Raw genomic sequence first — 19423 nt, forward strand, 5'->3', positions numbered from 1 at the left:
CTGGTGTTTGATCTGTATTTAGCTCTGTATTTAGATCGCTTTAAAGGTTGAAGTTGTGGGAGGCGGCTGGAGAGACCTGATCTCGATGTGTTCAGGAGAGCAGTCGCCTGGAGGAGGACCTGAGAGCTGTGACGATGAAGCTGACCGAAGCAGAACGCTCAGTGAAGCGGCTGCAGAGAGACGTGGACCAGCTGCTGCTCCACAAGGTCTCTGCAGCATCTCAGTGCCTTCACATGAGCCGTCCATCTCTGAGAGAGAGAGAGAGAGAGAGAGAGAGAGAGAGAGAGAGAGAGAGAGAGAGAGAGAGAGAGAGAGAGAGAGAGAGAGAGAGAGAGAGAGAGAGAGAGAGAGAGAGAGAGAGAGAGAGAGAGAGAGAGAGAGAGAGAGAGAGCGCGCTGATGAGTCGAGTACTGGTCATCGAATACTCGTACTAGATTACTAGTAGAAGTAATGTAGTCACCGTCGGAAATACACGAGGGCAAAACTGCCCCTAAGAAATCTAATGTTGCCCCTGATGTCACCAGGAGAGGGGCAAACACTGGCCCATAACTTCCTCTAATAATAATAATGATCATTCAATGAACTTGTACATGAGCCGGTCCAGTTGCCTCCTCGACTGATGCGTGAAGAAGCGAACGTTCTAAACGAGCGTTTCTTCATCAGACCTGTGACTGAGAGGCCGGTGCACTCACAGACCCTCACATGTGAGTGCAGCTCTACGCTGACATTCACCGTGAACACATTCAAACGCACAGATCAGAGCGAGCGAAGGACTGTTAGCGGAAACATTAACGTCAGACAACATCCGGTTTCTTCAGACCAACATCCGGCTTTCAGAATAAGATGCCAACAAAGTATGAATCATATTCACATTAAGTATGAAACATGCTGCATCTCGTGAGTTAAAGGGAAAATACAGCTGCATTGTGGGTAAAGTGTCTTTGTTCTGTGGTTTGAGGGTTGCTCATGAATAATACCTGACTGACAGTCAACTGAGATATTTTACTGAGTAAAACCTCTGAACTGAATTTGGACCTTCAAATGGCACATTTTTAATATTTGAGGTGCTACAAAAATGTTTTTCTCAATAATTCCACACAATGACTAATGCATATGTAATCAAGGCATCGTTGACTAAATAATTGTTAATAGTTCTTTGAAAAATGTAATAATAACAATAAATAACTACAAATAAATAAGAATAAATATAATCTGATTTGTTTTTTGTTTAATAAATCTAAGAAAACACTTTGAATCTGTAGACTACTGCCTCATAGTCTTATTATTGCCATTTGATGACACTTGCTCATATACTGTAAGCCTAAATAACTTAATAACTTATATTTATTATTTTGAACAAAGGTTAAATGTTATTTCACAAGTTTCAAAAAGTGCCCCCAATTCTTTTTCAATGCCCTGGATCTCAGTCAGTGGGGGCAAAAATTGCCCCCTAAAAATATGTAAATTTCCTACCCTGATGTAGTACTAGTCAACTGGTAGAAGTAATCTAGTACTAGTTATCTAGTCCTAACACACACTGGCCTTTAACCTTAATCTATTTTAAGATAAAATGAGAGATATCAGAGTAACATTAGTCGTCACAAAGACAGCAGAACTCTCTCTCTCTCTCTCTCTCACACACACGCACACACACACGCACACGCACACACGCACACGCACACACTCTCAGGTGTAAGGTGACTCGTCTCCTTGTAGTTGATCCATTATTGATGAAAGTTTCCTCTCTGACTTCACTTCTTTGCTCCGACTGATGACGATGACTTCTGATCGGTTGACCGTTGGATTAAACCAATAACCAGTTGGTTTTGATTGACCGTTGGATTAAACCAATAACCAGTTGGTTTTGATTGACCGTTGGATTAAACCAATAACCAGTTGGTTTTGATTGACCGTTGGATTAAACCAATAACCAGTTGGTTTTGATTGACCGTTGGATTAAACCAATAACCAGTTGGTTTTGATTGACCATTGGATTAAACCAATAACCAGTTGGTTTTGATTGACCGTTGGATTAAACCAATAACCAGTTGGTTTTGATTGACCGTTGGATTAAACCAATAACCAGTTGGTTTTGATTGACAGTTGGATTAAACCAATAACCAGTTGGTTTTGATTGACCATTGGATTAAACCAATAACCAGTTGGTTTTGATTGACCGTTGGATTAAACCAATAACCAGTTGGTTTTGATTGACAGTTGGATTAAACCAATAACCAGTTGGTTTTGATTGACAGTTGGATTAAACCAATAACCAGTTGGTTTTGATTGACAGTTGGATTAAACCAATAACCAGTTGGTTTTGATTGACAGTTGGATTAAACCAATAACCAGTTGGTTTTGATTGACAGTTGGATTAAACCAATAACCAGTTGGTTTTGATTGACAGTTTGGCGGTTTTGATCCGGCGGCCGCTGGTCTGAGTCACGAGGAACGATTCTCTGAAATTGTGAAAGACTACGAACTGCAGTGCCGGGTAAGAGAGACACACACACACACACAGAGACACACACACACACAGAGACACATACTCACAGACACACACACACAGAGACACACACACACTCACTCACTCACTCACAGAGTGTGTGTGTGTGTGTGTTTACTGTAGCTCTTCATGAATATGTTCTTGTTGGAGTCAGAAGTGCAGCTGTCGTTGGAGACGGACTCAGAGCGGCGTATTCTTGTAAAGTCTTAACTCCACGTCCACCTTCTAGTTTTTATTTAGCTTTCAGCCACATCTTACAACATGTAGGTCACCGCGGTGTATTAGGACAATAACATTCATATATCAAGAAACATAACAACAGAGAGAACTCAGATTAGAGGATTAAATAAAGTGAAGAACTTTGATATTCTCTGATTATCTTAATTACGTTAAAGTCTTTCTCACATATTTTTGTTCTTCGTTACACCTCCGGCTCTGTAATATTATTATTATTATTATTATTAAATAATATTCCAATGTTTATATTTGGACCTTGAATTATTTCTGTCTCGATTATTTATTTTTAGTATTTTTTAAATATAAATCGAATGAGAGGGAGTTTTAATATCTGTTTTTGTTTGTGCACCTGAACGCCTCGTGTTGGTCTCAACAGAAAATCAAGGTGAGAACACCTGAGAACACCTGAGAACACCTCATGATGTAGATGTGAAGCTGTTACAGAGAGCCTCCAGACACGACAGCACACTGACAGTAACGTCAGACACCAGAGATAGTCCACTGACTGTGTGTGTGTGTGTGTGTGTGTGGTGCATTCAGGAGCTGCGGGACAGAAACGATGAGCTCAGCTCAGAGGTCGAGCTGCTGAAGAGTCAGAGGAGCGACAGGAAGTCCAGACGCTCTGCAGGAGACGAAGACGCTCTGACCTGGAACCAACAAAGACCAGTCAGCTCTGACTCTGGTAACACTATATACACACTATATGGACTATATACACACTATATGCACTATATACACACTATATGGACTATATACACACTATATGCACTATATACACACTATATGCACTATATACACACTATATGCACTATATACACACTATATGGACTATATACACACTATATGGACTATATACACACTATATGGACTATATACACACTATATGCACTATATACACACTATATGCACTATATACACACTATATGCACTATATACACACTATATGGACTATATACACACTATATGGACTATATACACACTATATGGACTATATACACACTATATGGACTATATACACACTATATGCACTATATACACACTATATGGACTATATACACACTATATGGACTATATACACACTATATGGACTATATACACACTATATGGACTATATACACACTATATGGACTATATACACACTATATGGACTATATACACACTATATGGACTATATACACACTATATGGACTATATACGCACTATATATACACACTATATATACACACGATATGCACTATATATACACACTATATGCACACTATATTGTATATTATTACTGATATATTAATGTTTATCTCTCTGTATAATCTACATTAATACATCATTAATCATCTGAAGTAACTGTAGACGAGTGTAGTAACGCTCTTCTGACACAACGTGGAGCCGCAGGGTCATGTGACTCCTCCTCCTCGATGCTACGTTTAAACAACAGAAGAAGACGTGTTTGTAGTTTGATGAAGTAAATGTTGTCACTGATGTGAGGATCTTCACATGAGGACAGAAACAGCTGATTGTTGTTGATGACATCATGCGTTCAGGTTTTACTAACAAACATGTAAAGTAATAAACATTGATCTTCCAGATGTACAATGAACATATGGAGACAGAACCATTGTTTTGAAGTGTTTAGTTGATTCATGATTTAGTTTAGTTTTTAAGTTGAATAAATAAATGAAGAAGAAGAAGAAGTCAGCTGGACTCTGCAGTGAGACTTAAACAGGCAGTTCAGGCTGAGCAGGTTAGATCTGTTACACACACACACACACACACACTCACTCACAGCTCCTCCAGGTGTTGGTGTCATCATGTCTCACAGTGAGTCTCTGGTCTAAGTCTTTACCTGGTTAATACACAAACATTGTGTCACTGTGTGTGTGTGTGTGTGTTTCAGACGAGGCGGACATGAAGCGCAGCTCGTCTCCTCAGGTGAGGAAGAAGCTGCAGCCGGCAGACAGAACAGGTGAGAATGAAAATATCTGTTCGTCACAGTTCTGTAACACCACCAGGGCTAGTAGGGAGTAACTGACTGTCTGTGTGTCCCCGTCCCCCCAGCTCTGTGTTCTCTGGACCAGGTCTCAGGTCTGAGGATCAGTATCCAGACTGAACTGGCTCTGGAGCAGCTGAAGCAGAAACACAACCAGGAGCTGCAGCAGCTGCACATCCAGCTGGAGACGCAGGTAGCAACGGTGTGTGTGTGTGTGTGTGTGTGTGTGTGTGTGTGTGTGTGTGTGTGTGTGTGTGTGTGTGTGTGTGTGTGTGTGTGTGTGTGTGTGTGTGTGTGTGTGTGTGTGTGTGTGTGTGTGTGTGTGTGTGTGTGTGTGTGTGTGTGTGTGTGTGTAAGTGTAATATTTGATGTACCTCCTCCTCCTCCAGGTGAACTACTATGAGCGCAGCCTGGAGGTGATGAGACAGAGCATGGAGGTGGAACGTAAAGACATCTCTCAGGCCTTCAAGGTACGAATGAATCTTCAACACACAATCACTTTCAGGTATTCATGAAGTATTTATTCTGTTTTCAGGACTCGATCATACAGATTCAAAAGGAAACATGTCCCACAATGAGTACTTTAAGTACATTTAGTTGATGAAGTATGCAGGACTTTTTTAAATACTTTGAAGTAATACTTCTTCCTCACGTTAATGTCTTCGTCCTTCAGATGGAGATCAGTGAGCTGGAGGAGCAGAAATCTCAGGCGGAGCAGCAGGTGAAGCAGCTGAAGGAGACTCTGGAGAAACTGAGCTCTCAGATGCAACGAGGAGGAGGAGGAGGAGGAGGAGGAGGGTGGAGCCACGAGCAGGAGCGCAGGTGAGGAAGACGCCTGCAGAATCGTGCAGACAGAAGCTGGTCCACGTCGTCGTGAGCAGTCCTTAAAACGTCAACGTGTTGATGGTGTTTTTTTCCCAGAATGCAGCGGGAGGGGGCGGAGCTGGAGCAGAACTTTGCCAGAGAGATCGGCAACCTGGTCCAGAGACTGAGCTGTGAGAAGGACCAGCTGGAGGCGGAGCTGAAGCTGAAGGCGGACCAGGAAGTGATGCTGGTCAGGTGGGTGGTCACGTTACCCAGCATGCTCTGCAAGATCTACAAACGCATCATTCTTTAACCTCGTCACAGTTCCACTGCTCGTCTTCTTCTTCTTCTTCGGTATTCTAACAGATGCCATTCAGACACCAGAAGTGTTCTCTACATTGATAACTGTTTCATTATTGATCATTATTCATCATTCACTGTGTCTGTCAACGCACACAGCTGTTCACTAAACACACTCTGCTGTGATTTAATCACAATAAACTGATACATAACTTCATAACCATGATCAGTAAATAGTCTGAACTCATGTTTCGTTACTTCTCTCCTCAAGACGACAAGTAAATCACTTTTAAAACACTTTGGATCTATTGGTGCTATGCTAAGCTAACGTTGTAGCATTTCCATCAACACTTTACAGCAGCGTGGTTATCGTTGATACATCTACTGTCGTGAGGTATCGTAGCTCTCAGGCTGTGACGTGAACATGAATGTGTTGAAGTGATGATCACTGATCGTCACTGAGGATCTCACAGCGTTAGAAACAGGAAGTCTCTCGGTGGATTAACGCTGAGCGACATGTGACCGACGCTCAGCAGGGCTGAAGCAGAGCAGCAGCGCCGCCTCCTCCACCGGCTGCAGGAGCAGAGAGGATTCTGGGAGGAGCGGCTCGCCCAATCGGAGCAGCAGAAGAGCTCCGTGGAGGAGGAGCTCCTGCTTCAGGTGACCCAGCTGAAGGAGGAGCTGTGGAACCTCCAGACGGAGTCCGACCGGGTCCTGCGGGACCGGGACCGCCTCTCCGACGCGTTCGTCCAGCAGCAGGAACGGCTCCGAGCCAGAGACCGGACCGTGAAGAGTCTGCAGGACTCCACCAGGAACCGGGTCCAGAGTCTGTCCAAACTGACTGCCGAGCTGGACTCGCTGAAGACGGACCGCACCAGGCTGATCCAGGACCTGAAGGACCAGGCCATGGCTGTGGACAACCTGCAGCTCGAGCTGGACGGTGTCTCTGAGGAGTTGGACGGGAGGAGGAGTGCCGAGGAGGATCTCCGGGATGCTCTGGAGCAGGAGCAGACCAGGACCTCGCTGCTCCGGTCCGCTGTGGACGAGGACAAGGAGGAGGTCTGTCGTCTGAGCCAGGAGAACAGGAGCTACGCCCGGCTGGTGGACCAGCTCTCCATCCAGATCGTAGAGATGGAGGAGGAGATCTCCACGCTCAGAGACCACCTCAGAGAACTCAGCACTCAGCTCAACGGGACCGCAGACCTGGTCCTGGACTTCCGGAGGCAGCTCAACTCCAAAACCTGCGAGGTGGACCGGCTCCGGGTCGAGGTCGCGGACGGCGCTGATCTCTTACGGCGAGCCAAGGCCTCTTCCGGGAAGCATCACAAAGACCTGGATCTGACCGGACAGCAGGTCCTCCAGCTGCAGCGGGACTTGCAGGACTCCCAGGACCAGCTGAGGACAGCGGAGCAGGGCTTTGAACGGGAGAAGAGGAAGATGATGCAGCAGCTGATGGAGCTGGAGAAGCTGGTCCTGGACCTGGAGGAGGTGATGGACCCGGCCAGTCCACACAGGTTTGTGGAGCATGAGACCGTCTCAGAGATCCAGAACCTGGTCCCAATGACGACTAACTATTGGAATGACTAACTGCATCCATCAACGACAGTGATCTTCACCTCACGGCTAACCGAATGAATAACTTCCCTCTTCATGGTAGCGCTCCAGATGAAGACCTCTTTGATCTAAAGCTTCAGTCGGCTTCAAACACTGAAGATCATCTTCAGTGTTTGAAGCCGATTGAAGCTTTAGAAATCAAGTCAAACACAAATCATCAACACACCTCTTCAGATCGATTTCGACCAATGAAATGAGGCTCAGCTCCGTCACAGAGCGGGATGAACTCTCCTCGTTGTTTGTCTGCAGGACTCAGCTGGAGGAGGTCCGACTGGAGAACGGAGCTCTTCAGCAGCGGCTCAGCGTCCTGCAGCAGGAGGTCACCGAGCTGGAGGACGACGTCGCCAAGAACAGGTGACTTCTGATTGGTCGACAGGAGACAATCGAGCCTCTTTCACTTTCAATCTTCAATTACAGTTACGCTTCCAGTTTAGTGATATGAGGTCCGACCTGGATGATGATCATAATATTTATCACACATCATCAAACATGAACTTCTTCTTCTTCTGTCAGGAGGAGAGTGGACGAGATGGAGAGAGACCACGAGAGGAGTCGAGAGGAAGAGGAGAGGCTGCACAAAGAGGTGAGAGAATCGGTCCGACCCCTCTGAGCTCCGAGAGGACGACTGTCCAACCCGCTCTCGTCCTCTGTTGCTTCTGCAGAACTCCAGACATCGAGAGGAGGTTCTGGATCTGAGCAGCAGGAACCTGAAGCTCAGCAACGACAACGCCGAGCTGAGCGCCCAACTCCGTGGAGACCAGGAGTCGGTCCGGATGCTGAGGGAGCGCCTGGAGACGGTCTCCAAGGAGAAGGAGGAGGAGGAGACCACGGTGAGCAGCTTAAGGATCTCTGAAGGATCTCTGGCTTTCAGCACAATTAGACTAAAGAGTTGTGGTTTCAGGTCTAGAGATGCCCCCTAAACCCGGTTCTAAAAGAGTAAAAACCTTAGTCAGTGGTTCTGCTGTCGGTACTTCAGACGTTCTGTAGCGAGACGTTATCGACTGAAACCTCGTCTCCAGAAACACTGTTTACATCAAGAATAACAAAGAAATGTGTCTTATTCTCTCAAAACACTCAGAGTACCGATCAGAGTACTAGTATCCATAAAGTACTGACGGTACTCATCAATACTTCAGGTGCGGCAGCTGCAGGAAGCAGCGCTGCAGCAGGAGAAAGAGAAGCTGCAGCAGGAGGCCGTCTGGACGCAGGAGAGAGAGCTGCTGGACAGACAGACCAGCTGCTACCAGGAGAAGGTTTGTAGGAGGTCATCATCTGTCTCATTCATGTCCTTCACTTTACTCTTCATGACTCCTTTAGTTCCCCGTTTGCTCCTTTAGTTCCCCGTTTGCTCCTATAGCTCCCCGTTTGCTCCTATAGCTCCCCGTTTGCTCCTTTAGTTCCCCGTTTGCTCCTATAGCTCCCCGTTTGCTCCTTTAGCTCCCCGTTTGCTCCTTTAGTTCCCCGTTTGCTCCTATAGTTCCCCGTTTGCTCTTTTAGTTCCCCGTTTGCTCCTTTAGTTCCCCGTTTGCTCCTATAGCTCCCCGTTTGCTCCTTTAGCTCCCCGTTTGCTCCTTTAGCTCCCCGTTTGCTCCTTTAGCTCCCCGTTTGCTCCTTTAGCTCCCCGTTTGCTCCTTTAGTTCCCCGTTTGCTCCTTTAGTTCCCCGTTTGCTCCTTTAGCTCCCCGTTTGCTCCTTTAGCTCCCCGTTTGCTCCTTTAGCTCCCCGTTTGCTCCTTTAGCTCCCCGTTTGCTCCTTTAGCTCCCCGTTTGCTCCTTTAGTTCCCCGTTTGCTCCTTTAGCTCCCCGTTTGCTCCTTTAGCTCCCCGTTTTCTCCTTTAGCTCCCCGTTTGCTCCTTTAGCTCCCCGTTTGCTCTTTTAGTTCCCCGTTTGCTCCTTTAGTTCCCCGTTTGCTCCTATAGCTCCCCGTTTGCTCCTTTAGCTCCCCGTTTGCTCCTTTAGCTCCCCGTTTGCTCCTTTAGCTCCCCGTTTGCTCCTATAGCTCCCCGTTTGCTCCTTTAGCTCCCCGTTTGCTCCTTTAGCTCCCCGTTTGCTCCTTTAGCTCCCAGTTTGCTCCTTTAGCTCCCCGTTTGCTCCTTTAGCTCCCCGTTTGCTCCTTTAGCTCCCCGTTTGCTCCTTTAGCTCCCCGTTTGCTCCTTTAGCTCCCCGTTTGCTCCTTTAGTTCCCCGTTTGCTCCTTTAGCTTCCCGTTTGCTCCTTTAGCTTCCCGTTTGCTCCTTTAGTTCCCCGTTTGCTCCTTTAGCTCCCCGTTTGCTCCTTTAGCTCCCCGTTTGCTCCTACAGTTCCCCGTTTGCTCCTTTAGCTCCCCGTTTGCTCCTACAGTTCCCCGTTTGCTCCTACAGTTCCCCGTTTGCTCCTTTAGTCCTTTAGTATTTTTTTCCTTTTTCCAGATTTTTAAATAAATATATATTTCAGATTTTTTAGGGATATTTTCCAACCTTTAAAAATGTTCTTCAGATATTGTCTTCATGTTTTTCAGATATTTTTCCACAATATCTGTCACATATTTAAATCATGATTTTAAGATATTTTTTAACAATATTATAAAAATATATATTTTTTCAACATTTTTAACATTTTCTTCAGATATTTTTCAAAATTGTTCTCATTTAAATAATATTTTTTGACAAATGTTTCACTTTTTACAACATTATTTTTCTCATATACTTCTATTATTATTATTATTATTATTATTAATTCATTTGCAGATATTTCCTCATATGGTTCGATGGTAAGAAGGTTGTAAACATGGACTCTTAGCTCACAAGATGTTTGGGCTCATTATGACGTAATAATAATAATATTAATAATAATCAGAATCAGAACCGTTTATTGACGAGGAACAACAAGGAATTTGTCATCGCGGGTGGTTCGTAACATTTAACAATAAACAACAATCAACACAGTGCAAGAAATAGAAACATATTCAAATATAAAATAAAGTGCACAACAAAGCAGATAACAGGACTGTGAAACGTGTGATTAAATAAAGAAACGGGGACGTGCAGGAGCGAGACCAGGAGGAAACGTCAGGGGGTCCCGGGCTCTGTTCATGAGCCCGACTGCCGACGGGAAGATAATAATAATATTAATAATAACAATCAGAATCAGAACCGTTTATTGCCATCGTATGGTTCAGCAGCCTGACCCCCCCCCCCCCCCCCCCCTTCCTGACGAGGAAAACGGACAACTTCCCCACGAACACTTCAACGAAGCATCGACAAGTACGATTCTTGGTATCTGGGCATAGTTTAGCTTAAATTAACGTAAGTTTAATTCAGGTCATTCATTTATGTGTTGATATTCCCGTGTTTTTGTGTGTTTAAGTTATTGTCGCGTGATATTGAGATATTGCGCAATCATTACGGAGCAGAGAAGCTCCGTTGCATTGTGTATGAACTGTTTGACTGTTGCTTTTGGGATTATGTGATTTCATTTTTGTTCTTGCTCTATTTCCTTGAATCGATTCTGTGAGTGAAGTGTGGAAACGCGACTATCCGGCATAAGTGTCATCAGTTCGCGAAGCAACAACGGCAACTTGTGTGAGATACGATCGGCGATCCTCATCTTCACTACAACGCGACATCGCACACAGAAACTCTGATTCCTCTCTCTGCCCTTTTATTCCTCTTCTCACGTAACACACACAGCTCCTATCTCTGCCCCTGAGGAAACCCCGTTCAAACGATCGCCTCACAACACATGTGTGCATCGGCACACGTGATTACATACAGCAGTCTCACCGCCATTTTGTCCGAGTCACTCGACTCCGCCATCTTTGTAGTTTAGCTGTAGTATCTTAAGGCCCATCCCCTTTTGGCCCGCGTTTCTGATGTCCTCTGACTCACAGCAAAGGAAAGAGAGTACTTTGCAAAATACACTGCTGTCCTATGTGACGAGCAATTAGAGCAGCTGGTGGCTTATGTAAATAACCCAGCAGGTAACAGAGAGCGCCTGATTCAGAACGTAATCGGCGAAATACTGCTCATCTACCATCAGAAAATGCAGCTGCAAGCTGCCCGAACCCGGGCACAGAGCGACGAGCAGCAACGCGAGATCTGGACACTCCGAACAGAGGTTCAGGAGTTGTCACGTGACTGTAGAGCCCTACAGTCAGAAAATAGTAGCCTGCGCAGTGACCTCAGAGAGGTCAACCTAGAACTCTCTAAAGCATCAGAGAGTGATGACAAACTAACCCTTCAAGGTGTTCCAGCAACCCCGGTAGGTACTGCTACCCCCTACCGAGCCTTTCAGCCCAGTCATTTCTTGGTCTCGGCTCCCTCATTCCCCGAGACCCGAACCACCTTGCATTTCTTGAAAACGCGTTCCCCAACCAGGAGGAGAGAGGACCAACACCAGGTCCTCGTCGGCCCAGGTGGCTTCAAAACCACCTCAGGCGAACGCAATCCTCCACGCAGTTCACGCGCGCGGCAAGAACTGACGCCATCCCCCTCAGGGAGAGAGGATGATAGTCGTTACCACCATCGCGAGTATGGAGACTCAGACGACTCGGACGGCTCAGGCCCCATCAACCTTGGAGGCCTGCGTACTCGACAGATTGAGTTTCTGGTAAAATACGAAGAGCGTTTCAATCCCGATAATCACGAATCGAGCATCGATGACTACCTAAGGGAGATCGATCGCTGCCTCCTCGACCTATCGCGCGAGAAGCTAAAGCTAGTGTGGAAAACCACAGCGCGAAGCGTCCACGCTTTCATGGAAACGCTCCAACCGAGCATCCGCGACCGCTATTCATCCCTTTGTCACGCCCTTAGGGAGGAGTACTCCCTGTACACCAACCCAGCTTCTGCCACCCTCGGCGCCTTTGCCATTTCCCAGGAAAGGCTCGAGTCTCCGAGAGACTACTTCAGGCGCTTGAGATCTGCGTACTTCCAAGGACGTAACGCCCCAGGTCTAGAAGAAGACCATGCCTTCAAGTCGCTATTCTTGCACAATCTCCACGACAACGTGAGATACGATGTTACTATGCACTGCAGAACAAGTAACCTCACCATGCCAGAGATTAGGAAGTACGCGCGACTTGCATGGGAGACACGCGGACGGCCGACAAATCGGTACGAAGACACCGCCATAGTCTTAGGCATCCAACAGTCGAGCGACTCCGACCTAGCGTCGGAGTCTGGCCTAGCGAGCCCTGGTCACCCCCGAGGAACAAACGACCCTGGTGGTCGAAAGACCAACGGAACCAGGGGGGTGAAAGACACCCTCAAGGGCAACACATCAGGTAACGCTGACTCGCAGCCCACCTGACTAAGCCAAGTGACCTTTCCCCCTGCTGCCAAGTCGACGTGGTAGGGGGGGAAAGAGAACTCGGCACCCTTCCGGAAACGACCACTCCCATTTCGCACCTCGTTCTTCAACCTTCTTGGGCGACCTTGTTCGCAAAGGCAATGCCCGTTATGTATATATCTATACATATTCTTCAGTCTTACTGGGGGGTCATAACACTCTTGCTCTACCCGACTCCGGGTCAGAAACGAGCCTCATGTGTTCCCCCACCTTTTTGCATACACCTCTAGGGTGCCACAACCTTAGAGGCCCTTTCGAGCACCCTAGCTCGTAAAACCTTTCGTCAACTAAGCCTTCTTCTCCTGCTCTGTCAGCATGAGCCACCTCCAGCTTGTTCAACGAAGCCACCGCCTTCTTTCAGCCGAGTCATCGCCCGGTTCTGTCAAGTCGCCAGTGCCGTAGGTAACTGAACTTGACCTGTGCGCCGGACCCGTCTCCATCTCTAATTAGGAGGGTGGGGGGAGGGAGATATCACCAGCCCGCCATGACACACTCCAGAGTGAAACTGTTCGCGACGTTTCCCTGAGTGCTGACGGTAACGTGGGATATCCGCCCTCTCCATGTGCACAGCGCGAGGGGGGTGGGCTCTCTGACAACAGAAACTTAGAGAGATGCACTTCACAGGAAGTACACTCTAATCTCGCCAGTGCCGAAACCAACCGGCAGAATGGCGGCTTACTATTGACTACTAACGTTTAACTGCATGCTTCAACTCACCCTGTAGACATGCACTAACCGCTAACACAGCCTACTTCAACCAGAACAGTTGCATGACCTGAAAAATGTTCATTGTGACTGTAAACTGATGATCCACTCTCATAGAGAACCCTTTGCATGCTTTATAGACTCTACCAGAAGTAACCAAAGAAGACATAACCTCTGCCGTAGCAGTCAGATTTAATCCAGGACCTCATCCGAGAAGGCTCAGCTGTCAACAGCTGGAGCAGCGAAAAACCAGCCTAGCTAGTCACACTAGCCGTGCTAACGAAATCTGTAAATCTGCTACCACTACTGTTATGCAACCCTCACAGGTACCTCTGGCCTATAGTCTTGGCAACGCAACTCAATATCGATAGATTCTAAAACTTAGACACAGGACTCGCTCTAAATCTACAGATTAGAGAGAGAGATAGACGCACATATCATGTACCAATAGATCCAGAAGCGACAGACTAACTGGATTCCCTCCTATTCATAACACCACGTAGCCAACCTACGACTGCTCCGCCGACGGACTCCAGTCCTGTCTAGGAGTTGAACCAGTAACCACTGTTTGCCCCTCACCTGCTTCTTGTCTTTCTATTCTTTCCTTCTCTCTCTTTTGTGTTTTGTTTTGTTTTATTTGGGTTGTTACTTTCTTTGACACTATGCCGCAATGCTAGAATATCACAACATCATAATAGCGATTGAATTATTTGGGAATAATGTTTTGCTGACCTATGATTTGAATTGTGTATGATAGTAGATGTAGGTAGAAGTAGTTAAAGTCATCTGCCCAGATGCCAATGAACTCTGAACTTGAACACCATGAACTGAACACCATGAACTTGAACTCGATGAACTCTGAACACTGCCTGTTTTGGTCTCAGGAACACTTGGACTGTCTCACCTCTTCAGGTTTCCTCACCACATGGATGCACGTGCCAGCCCTTGGTTTGCTCTAAAGACCGAAGCCAACACCTCGCTCTTCAGAACAAAGGGGGGACGTTGGGGTCTGACCATATGGCTTCAACATGTGCTGTGAACAAAGAGAATCAGGCCTTCACTTTTTCAAGCAAAGGTTTCATCCTGATTTGTAGTTTGATAAGAGCAAAGGAATTTCACACTAGGGTGTAAATTCCCCCCCCCCTACCCAAAAAACCATGGTCACCTGAATGCACCGCTGCAATCTCATTGGCCGAGAGCCAAGAGACCCCAGGACCCCTGTGGTTCAACCACTGTTCTACAAAACTGTCTGTAACTCACACCTCAATGCTTTTCCAACAATCCCTCCGGGGTAACAGGAGGCACGCAAACACTCTCTTCGCCCCGGACCTGCACGTTTTTTCCCTTCGACCTCGGTTGAGACAGGGAGCACACAACGCTCTCTTCGCCCTCGGACCCCCGTCCAGGCCACAGAGAATCCAGCTTTCCCCGCCAGCGCGACGCTGGCCACGAGGGAGCCGCGGCCCTCAAACCCTCATCAAACCCTGTCAGGTCACAAAGCCATTCCGCTGGACGAAACAGCCGTGTTCCACGCCGAGTAAAGGCCCACTCCGCCCGCGATAACGAATCCGCTTCAGCGATCCGTTCTCCGCTTCTTTTCCTTTTTGTGCACACTCCGGCAGGAAGACGTCTAATCCTCTCCTGACCGATGATTACCGGGAGACGTACGGACCACGTCGTCTCAGCCGAAGTTAAACTGTCCTCCCTGCAGCGAGGAGAGATCACGTCTGCGTTTCGCTCCAGAGCGAGCTCACGCCACGACGGCACGGCGCCCGCTGCACGGCCGTGCTGCAAGCAGCCTGACCCCCCCCCCCCCTTCCTGACGAGGAAAACGGACAACTTCCCCACGAACACTTCAACGAAGCATCGACAAGTAAGATTCTTGGTATCTGGGCATAGCTTAGCTTAAATTAACGTAAGTTTAATTCAGGTCATTCATTTATGTGTTGATATTCCCGTGTTTTTGTGTGTTTAAGTTATTGTCGCGTGATATTGAGATATTGCGCAATCATTACGGAGCAGAGAAGCTCCGTTGCATTGTGTATTGACTGTTGCTTTTGGGATTATTTGATTTCATTTTTGTTCTTGCTCTATTTCCTTGAATCGATTCTGTGAGTGAAGTGTGGAAACGCGACTATCGGGCATAAGTGTCGTCAGTTCGCGAAGCGACAACGGCAACTTGTGTGAGATACGATCAGCGATCCTCATCTTCACTACAACGCGACATCGCACACAGAAACTCTGATTCCTCTCTCTCCCCTTTTATTCCTCTTGTTTTCCATAACACGAACACACACAGCTCCTATCTCTGCCCCTGAGGAAACCCCGTTCAAACGATCGCCTCACAACACATGTGTGCATCGGCACACGTGATTACATACAGCAGGCTCGCCGCCATTTTGTCCGAGTCACTCGACTCCGACATCTTTGTAGTCTTTAGCGGTAGCTGTAAGACCCCCCTTCCTTTTCACCCACAGACCCACACACACACACACACACACACAGACATACACCCTCATCCATTTTATTCATTCTTTAGTTTAGGCATATAAAATTGTATGATAACGTTTGTTGGTTGCAATATTAATTGATTTGATCATTTATTGTTTTGATTTAATAAACTCTGTTATACTTTAAGGAGCAGTCGTCTGTGATTACTTGTGCATATGTATTTGATAAGACTGTATGTAGTAGCCTGTGCTCGAACTTAAAAACCTTCACTGTCACTGAATGTGTAGTCATACGCAGACTATTGACATTATGAGTGACTACTAATTATGAGACTTAGTTATCGTTTGGTTATTGGTCCCTGTTCGCAGGGTGGTGCCCCGTTTATATTAATAATCATTAATAATTGTTACATACATCAATAATTCTATTGATGTCAAGAATTCAGTTTCTTAAATGCTGATAACCCAAACACGCTCCTTTAGATCCCAACAAATATCAAATAAAGTGAAATGTAAAATAAAGTGAAATATTAAATAAAGTGAAGTCGAGTGCACAAGCGAGCAGATAGCAGGACGATAGACCAGTGAGATGAAGTGTGAAAGTGTCCAGTGTGATAGAGGATGTGCGGGAGTGACCGGTGGGACTTTGTCCTGGGGAGGACAGAGTCAGTGGGGGTCCCGGGCTCTGTTCATGAGCCCGACTGCCGACGGGAAGAAACTGTTCGTGTGTCGTGAGGTCTTGGTCCTGATGGACCTCAGCCTCCTACCAGATGGAAGGGGCACAAACAGGTCATGACCAGGGTGGGAGGGGTCAGATACAATCCTTCTTGCTCGCTTCAGGGTTCTTAAAGCGAACAAGTCCTGGAGGGACGGCAGATATTAGGTGTCATGTTTGTGTCATGTTGATGTCATGTGACACATTTAGACCTCACAGCTTCCTGTCTGTTGTCAGGTGGAGGAGCTGCAGAGCAGTGTCAGGAAGCTGGTGAAGGAGAAGGAGGAGCTCCATCAGGCTCTGGACGAGCAGGAGGAGCAGGAGGAGACCCACAAACTGAGAGTCCAGAACCAGGAGCTCCAACACCAGGTACCAGACTACAACCTACGATCTGTTCTAGTCTAACTGATCCCACATGAGCCACGCTGACTCTCTGATGTCTGTCAGCTGTCAGAGCTGCAGGTCCAGAGTCTGGAGGTCCAGAAGCTGAACCAGGAGCAGCAGAACCTGAAGACCAGACTGAGCGAGCTGCAGACGGAGCGGACGCAGGCTCAGGACCAGGTCTGGACCTCATCATAAGGACCCGATCCAACGCTGACATCAGGGTCTTACGTGTGAACTTCCTGTGTGCAGGCGGAGCTGGTTCAGGTGCAGCACCTCAGGAGGCTGCAGGAGGTGCAGCGGCGGGCCGGAGACGACCACAGGGAGCAGGAGGAGCTGCTGAGGGCCCGGCTAGAGGAGGAGCAGAGGAGGAGTCACCAGCTGGAGGAGACCCTGAGGCTTCAGGCCCAGCAGAGCAGCTCCCACATCAGCATGAAGCAGGTAGACCACAGGGTGGTTAGCCATTAGCTGTTAGCGATGCTGCTAACGCTACTAGCTCTCCTCTGATTGGTTGTTTACAAAGTAAAATTGCCAGAGATCAGAGACTAGAAACACATGTTCTACTGAATATTGATCATCAGTAAAGCTTTATTCACACCGTGATGTTAACAGTAAACTGTGAGGAGGATCAGTACAGATTCACAACAGTCCGTTAGACCATGAGGAGATGTGACTCACTCGTGTTTTACACACTTTGGTGTGTGTGTGTGTGTGTGTGTGTGCTGCATTCAGGACCAGTACGAGAAGGCGCTGTCCTCCCTGCAGAGGAGGATGGAGGATCTGGAGAGCACCCTGAAGGGGGTCCGTCTGGTCCTGCAGGAGAAGGTCCAGCAGCTCAAAGAGCAGGTGAGTCTCTGTTCTCCCGTCAGCTGACTTCAGCCTCTCAGGTCACGTGACTCGTTGTCGTCTCGTCCTCAGCTGGTGAAGAACTCAAAGACCAGCTGTCTGCTGAAGGACGTGTACGTGGAGAACTCTGAGCTCATGAAGGCTCTGCAGGTCACCGAGCAGCGGCAGAAACACGCAGAGAAGAAGAACCTCCTGCTGGAGGACAAAGTCACAGCTCTGAACAAGCTGCTGAGGGACGTCGTCACTGCAACGCTCCCGTAGCGGCTGGTCCCAGACCCGCCTCGCTGGTCCCAGACCCGCCTCGCTGGTCCCAGACCCGCCTCGCTGGTCCCAGACCCGCTTCAGGATTTAAAGAGACTCTCAGTAAGAAACGCTCGGACATGAAGGACGTGAAGCTGCTCATCAATCAGAGTTATTGATGGGGAACAGAAACACACCAGTCCATATGAATATATACATGTGTGTGTCCAAGCAGATGTCTTTAAATGTCTCGTTCAGAGGAAATCAACATGTTTGTAGCATTAAAATAAGATCAATAAAACCTAATTATGAACTTTCACCTTCAGTTTAAATGAATTCTGCAGATTATTTTGACAGTCAATCGTTGTGTCGATGGACGAGTGAATAATGTTCATTTATATTTATTATAACGATCAATAAAGTGGAGGGAGAAGCTGTGTGACCTCAGACCTTCAGAATAAAAGCAGCGCTACATAATAAGATCATTAATTCACACATTATGTCCTGATCAGCCAATCAGAGCTCAGTTTGATTATTAATGATGTTTGTGGTCCTTGAAGTACAACTTCTTGATGATTTTTGATGATTTTTAGTCTCTTTCTCCAGATGAACTTGAACATGAAGCTGCGTTTCTCGTCTCACCTGTGAATAATAACCAGGTGAGACGTCCCTGAGCCCTTTGACTCAGGTAGAATAGAAGGTGTTTGTGGGCGGGGCATGAGTCATCAGCAGCCTCACCTGTCGCACCTGTATGATCCATTCAACAGGTTTGTTCTCCTGAAGCTGCTTCACACAAGATGTTTGTTTGAGAGAGAAAGATGAAGGACCAGTCTGACCACACACACACACACACTGAAGTATTTCAGCCATGAGGGTATTATGTTACATATATTTTTATTGTTATTTTGTATTTACTTTTATTTTTGTAAAGGTGGAGTTTTGTGTCCAAGTTTTCTGTGTTTCAGTCTGTAGTTTCCTCTCAGAGTGAGACCTCCTGCTCCTCCACCTGCCTGTGCTGTCCTCCATGTTGGATCATGTAACATGAAACTACATTAAATGTGTTTTTAAACTGTGTTCTGTTTCCTGTTTTCCTCCACAGTGAGACCTCCTGTCCTCAGATATTGATCTTTTATTTACTTTGTGTTTTTGTTATTTACCAGTGGTTTTAACATCAATTGATCTCTGATAATATTTCACTGCCTTCACTGCTGTGCTGCTGAAATACCACCTCATGACCTCATGATGGCGCCACAGCTATTCGCTTCTAGGACTAACTATTTACGTATTCGTATTAAGTGCAGTAGAAGATCAGAGTA

At 46.9% G+C, this 19423-nt stretch overlaps 1 protein-coding gene across 1 annotated transcript in view; it reads left to right on the top strand.

Moving 5' to 3' along the window:
* LOC306785642 (ninein-like protein) overlaps positions 1 to 19122 on the top strand; it is a gene marked incomplete at its 5' end in the record, with an annotated part of 29774 nt that extends 10652 nt beyond the window's left edge. Inside the window, 18 exons of the mRNA XM_079280100.1 lie at positions 96 to 206; positions 2408 to 2494; positions 3284 to 3425; positions 4635 to 4703; positions 4796 to 4920; positions 5117 to 5197; positions 5401 to 5549; positions 5649 to 5786; positions 6368 to 7345; positions 7695 to 7799; positions 7959 to 8028; positions 8108 to 8275; positions 8582 to 8698; positions 16878 to 17009; positions 17088 to 17201; positions 17274 to 17462; positions 17754 to 17867; positions 17940 to 19122. Coding sequence (XP_079136226.1) covers positions 96 to 206; positions 2408 to 2494; positions 3284 to 3425; positions 4635 to 4703; positions 4796 to 4920; positions 5117 to 5197; positions 5401 to 5549; positions 5649 to 5786; positions 6368 to 7345; positions 7695 to 7799; positions 7959 to 8028; positions 8108 to 8275; positions 8582 to 8698; positions 16878 to 17009; positions 17088 to 17201; positions 17274 to 17462; positions 17754 to 17867; positions 17940 to 18128 — 3078 coding nt within the window. The 3' untranslated portion in view covers positions 18129 to 19122. The remainder of the gene's footprint in view (positions 1 to 95; positions 207 to 2407; positions 2495 to 3283; positions 3426 to 4634; positions 4704 to 4795; positions 4921 to 5116; positions 5198 to 5400; positions 5550 to 5648; positions 5787 to 6367; positions 7346 to 7694; positions 7800 to 7958; positions 8029 to 8107; positions 8276 to 8581; positions 8699 to 16877; positions 17010 to 17087; positions 17202 to 17273; positions 17463 to 17753; positions 17868 to 17939) is intronic.
* Positions 19123 to 19423: the final 301 nt, after the last annotated feature.

The sequence above is a fragment of the Melanostigma gelatinosum genome (assembly GCF_949748355.1).
Source record: "Melanostigma gelatinosum genome assembly, chromosome: 12".
In the NCBI taxonomy this organism is placed as follows: domain Eukaryota; kingdom Metazoa; phylum Chordata; class Actinopteri; order Perciformes; family Zoarcidae; genus Melanostigma; species Melanostigma gelatinosum.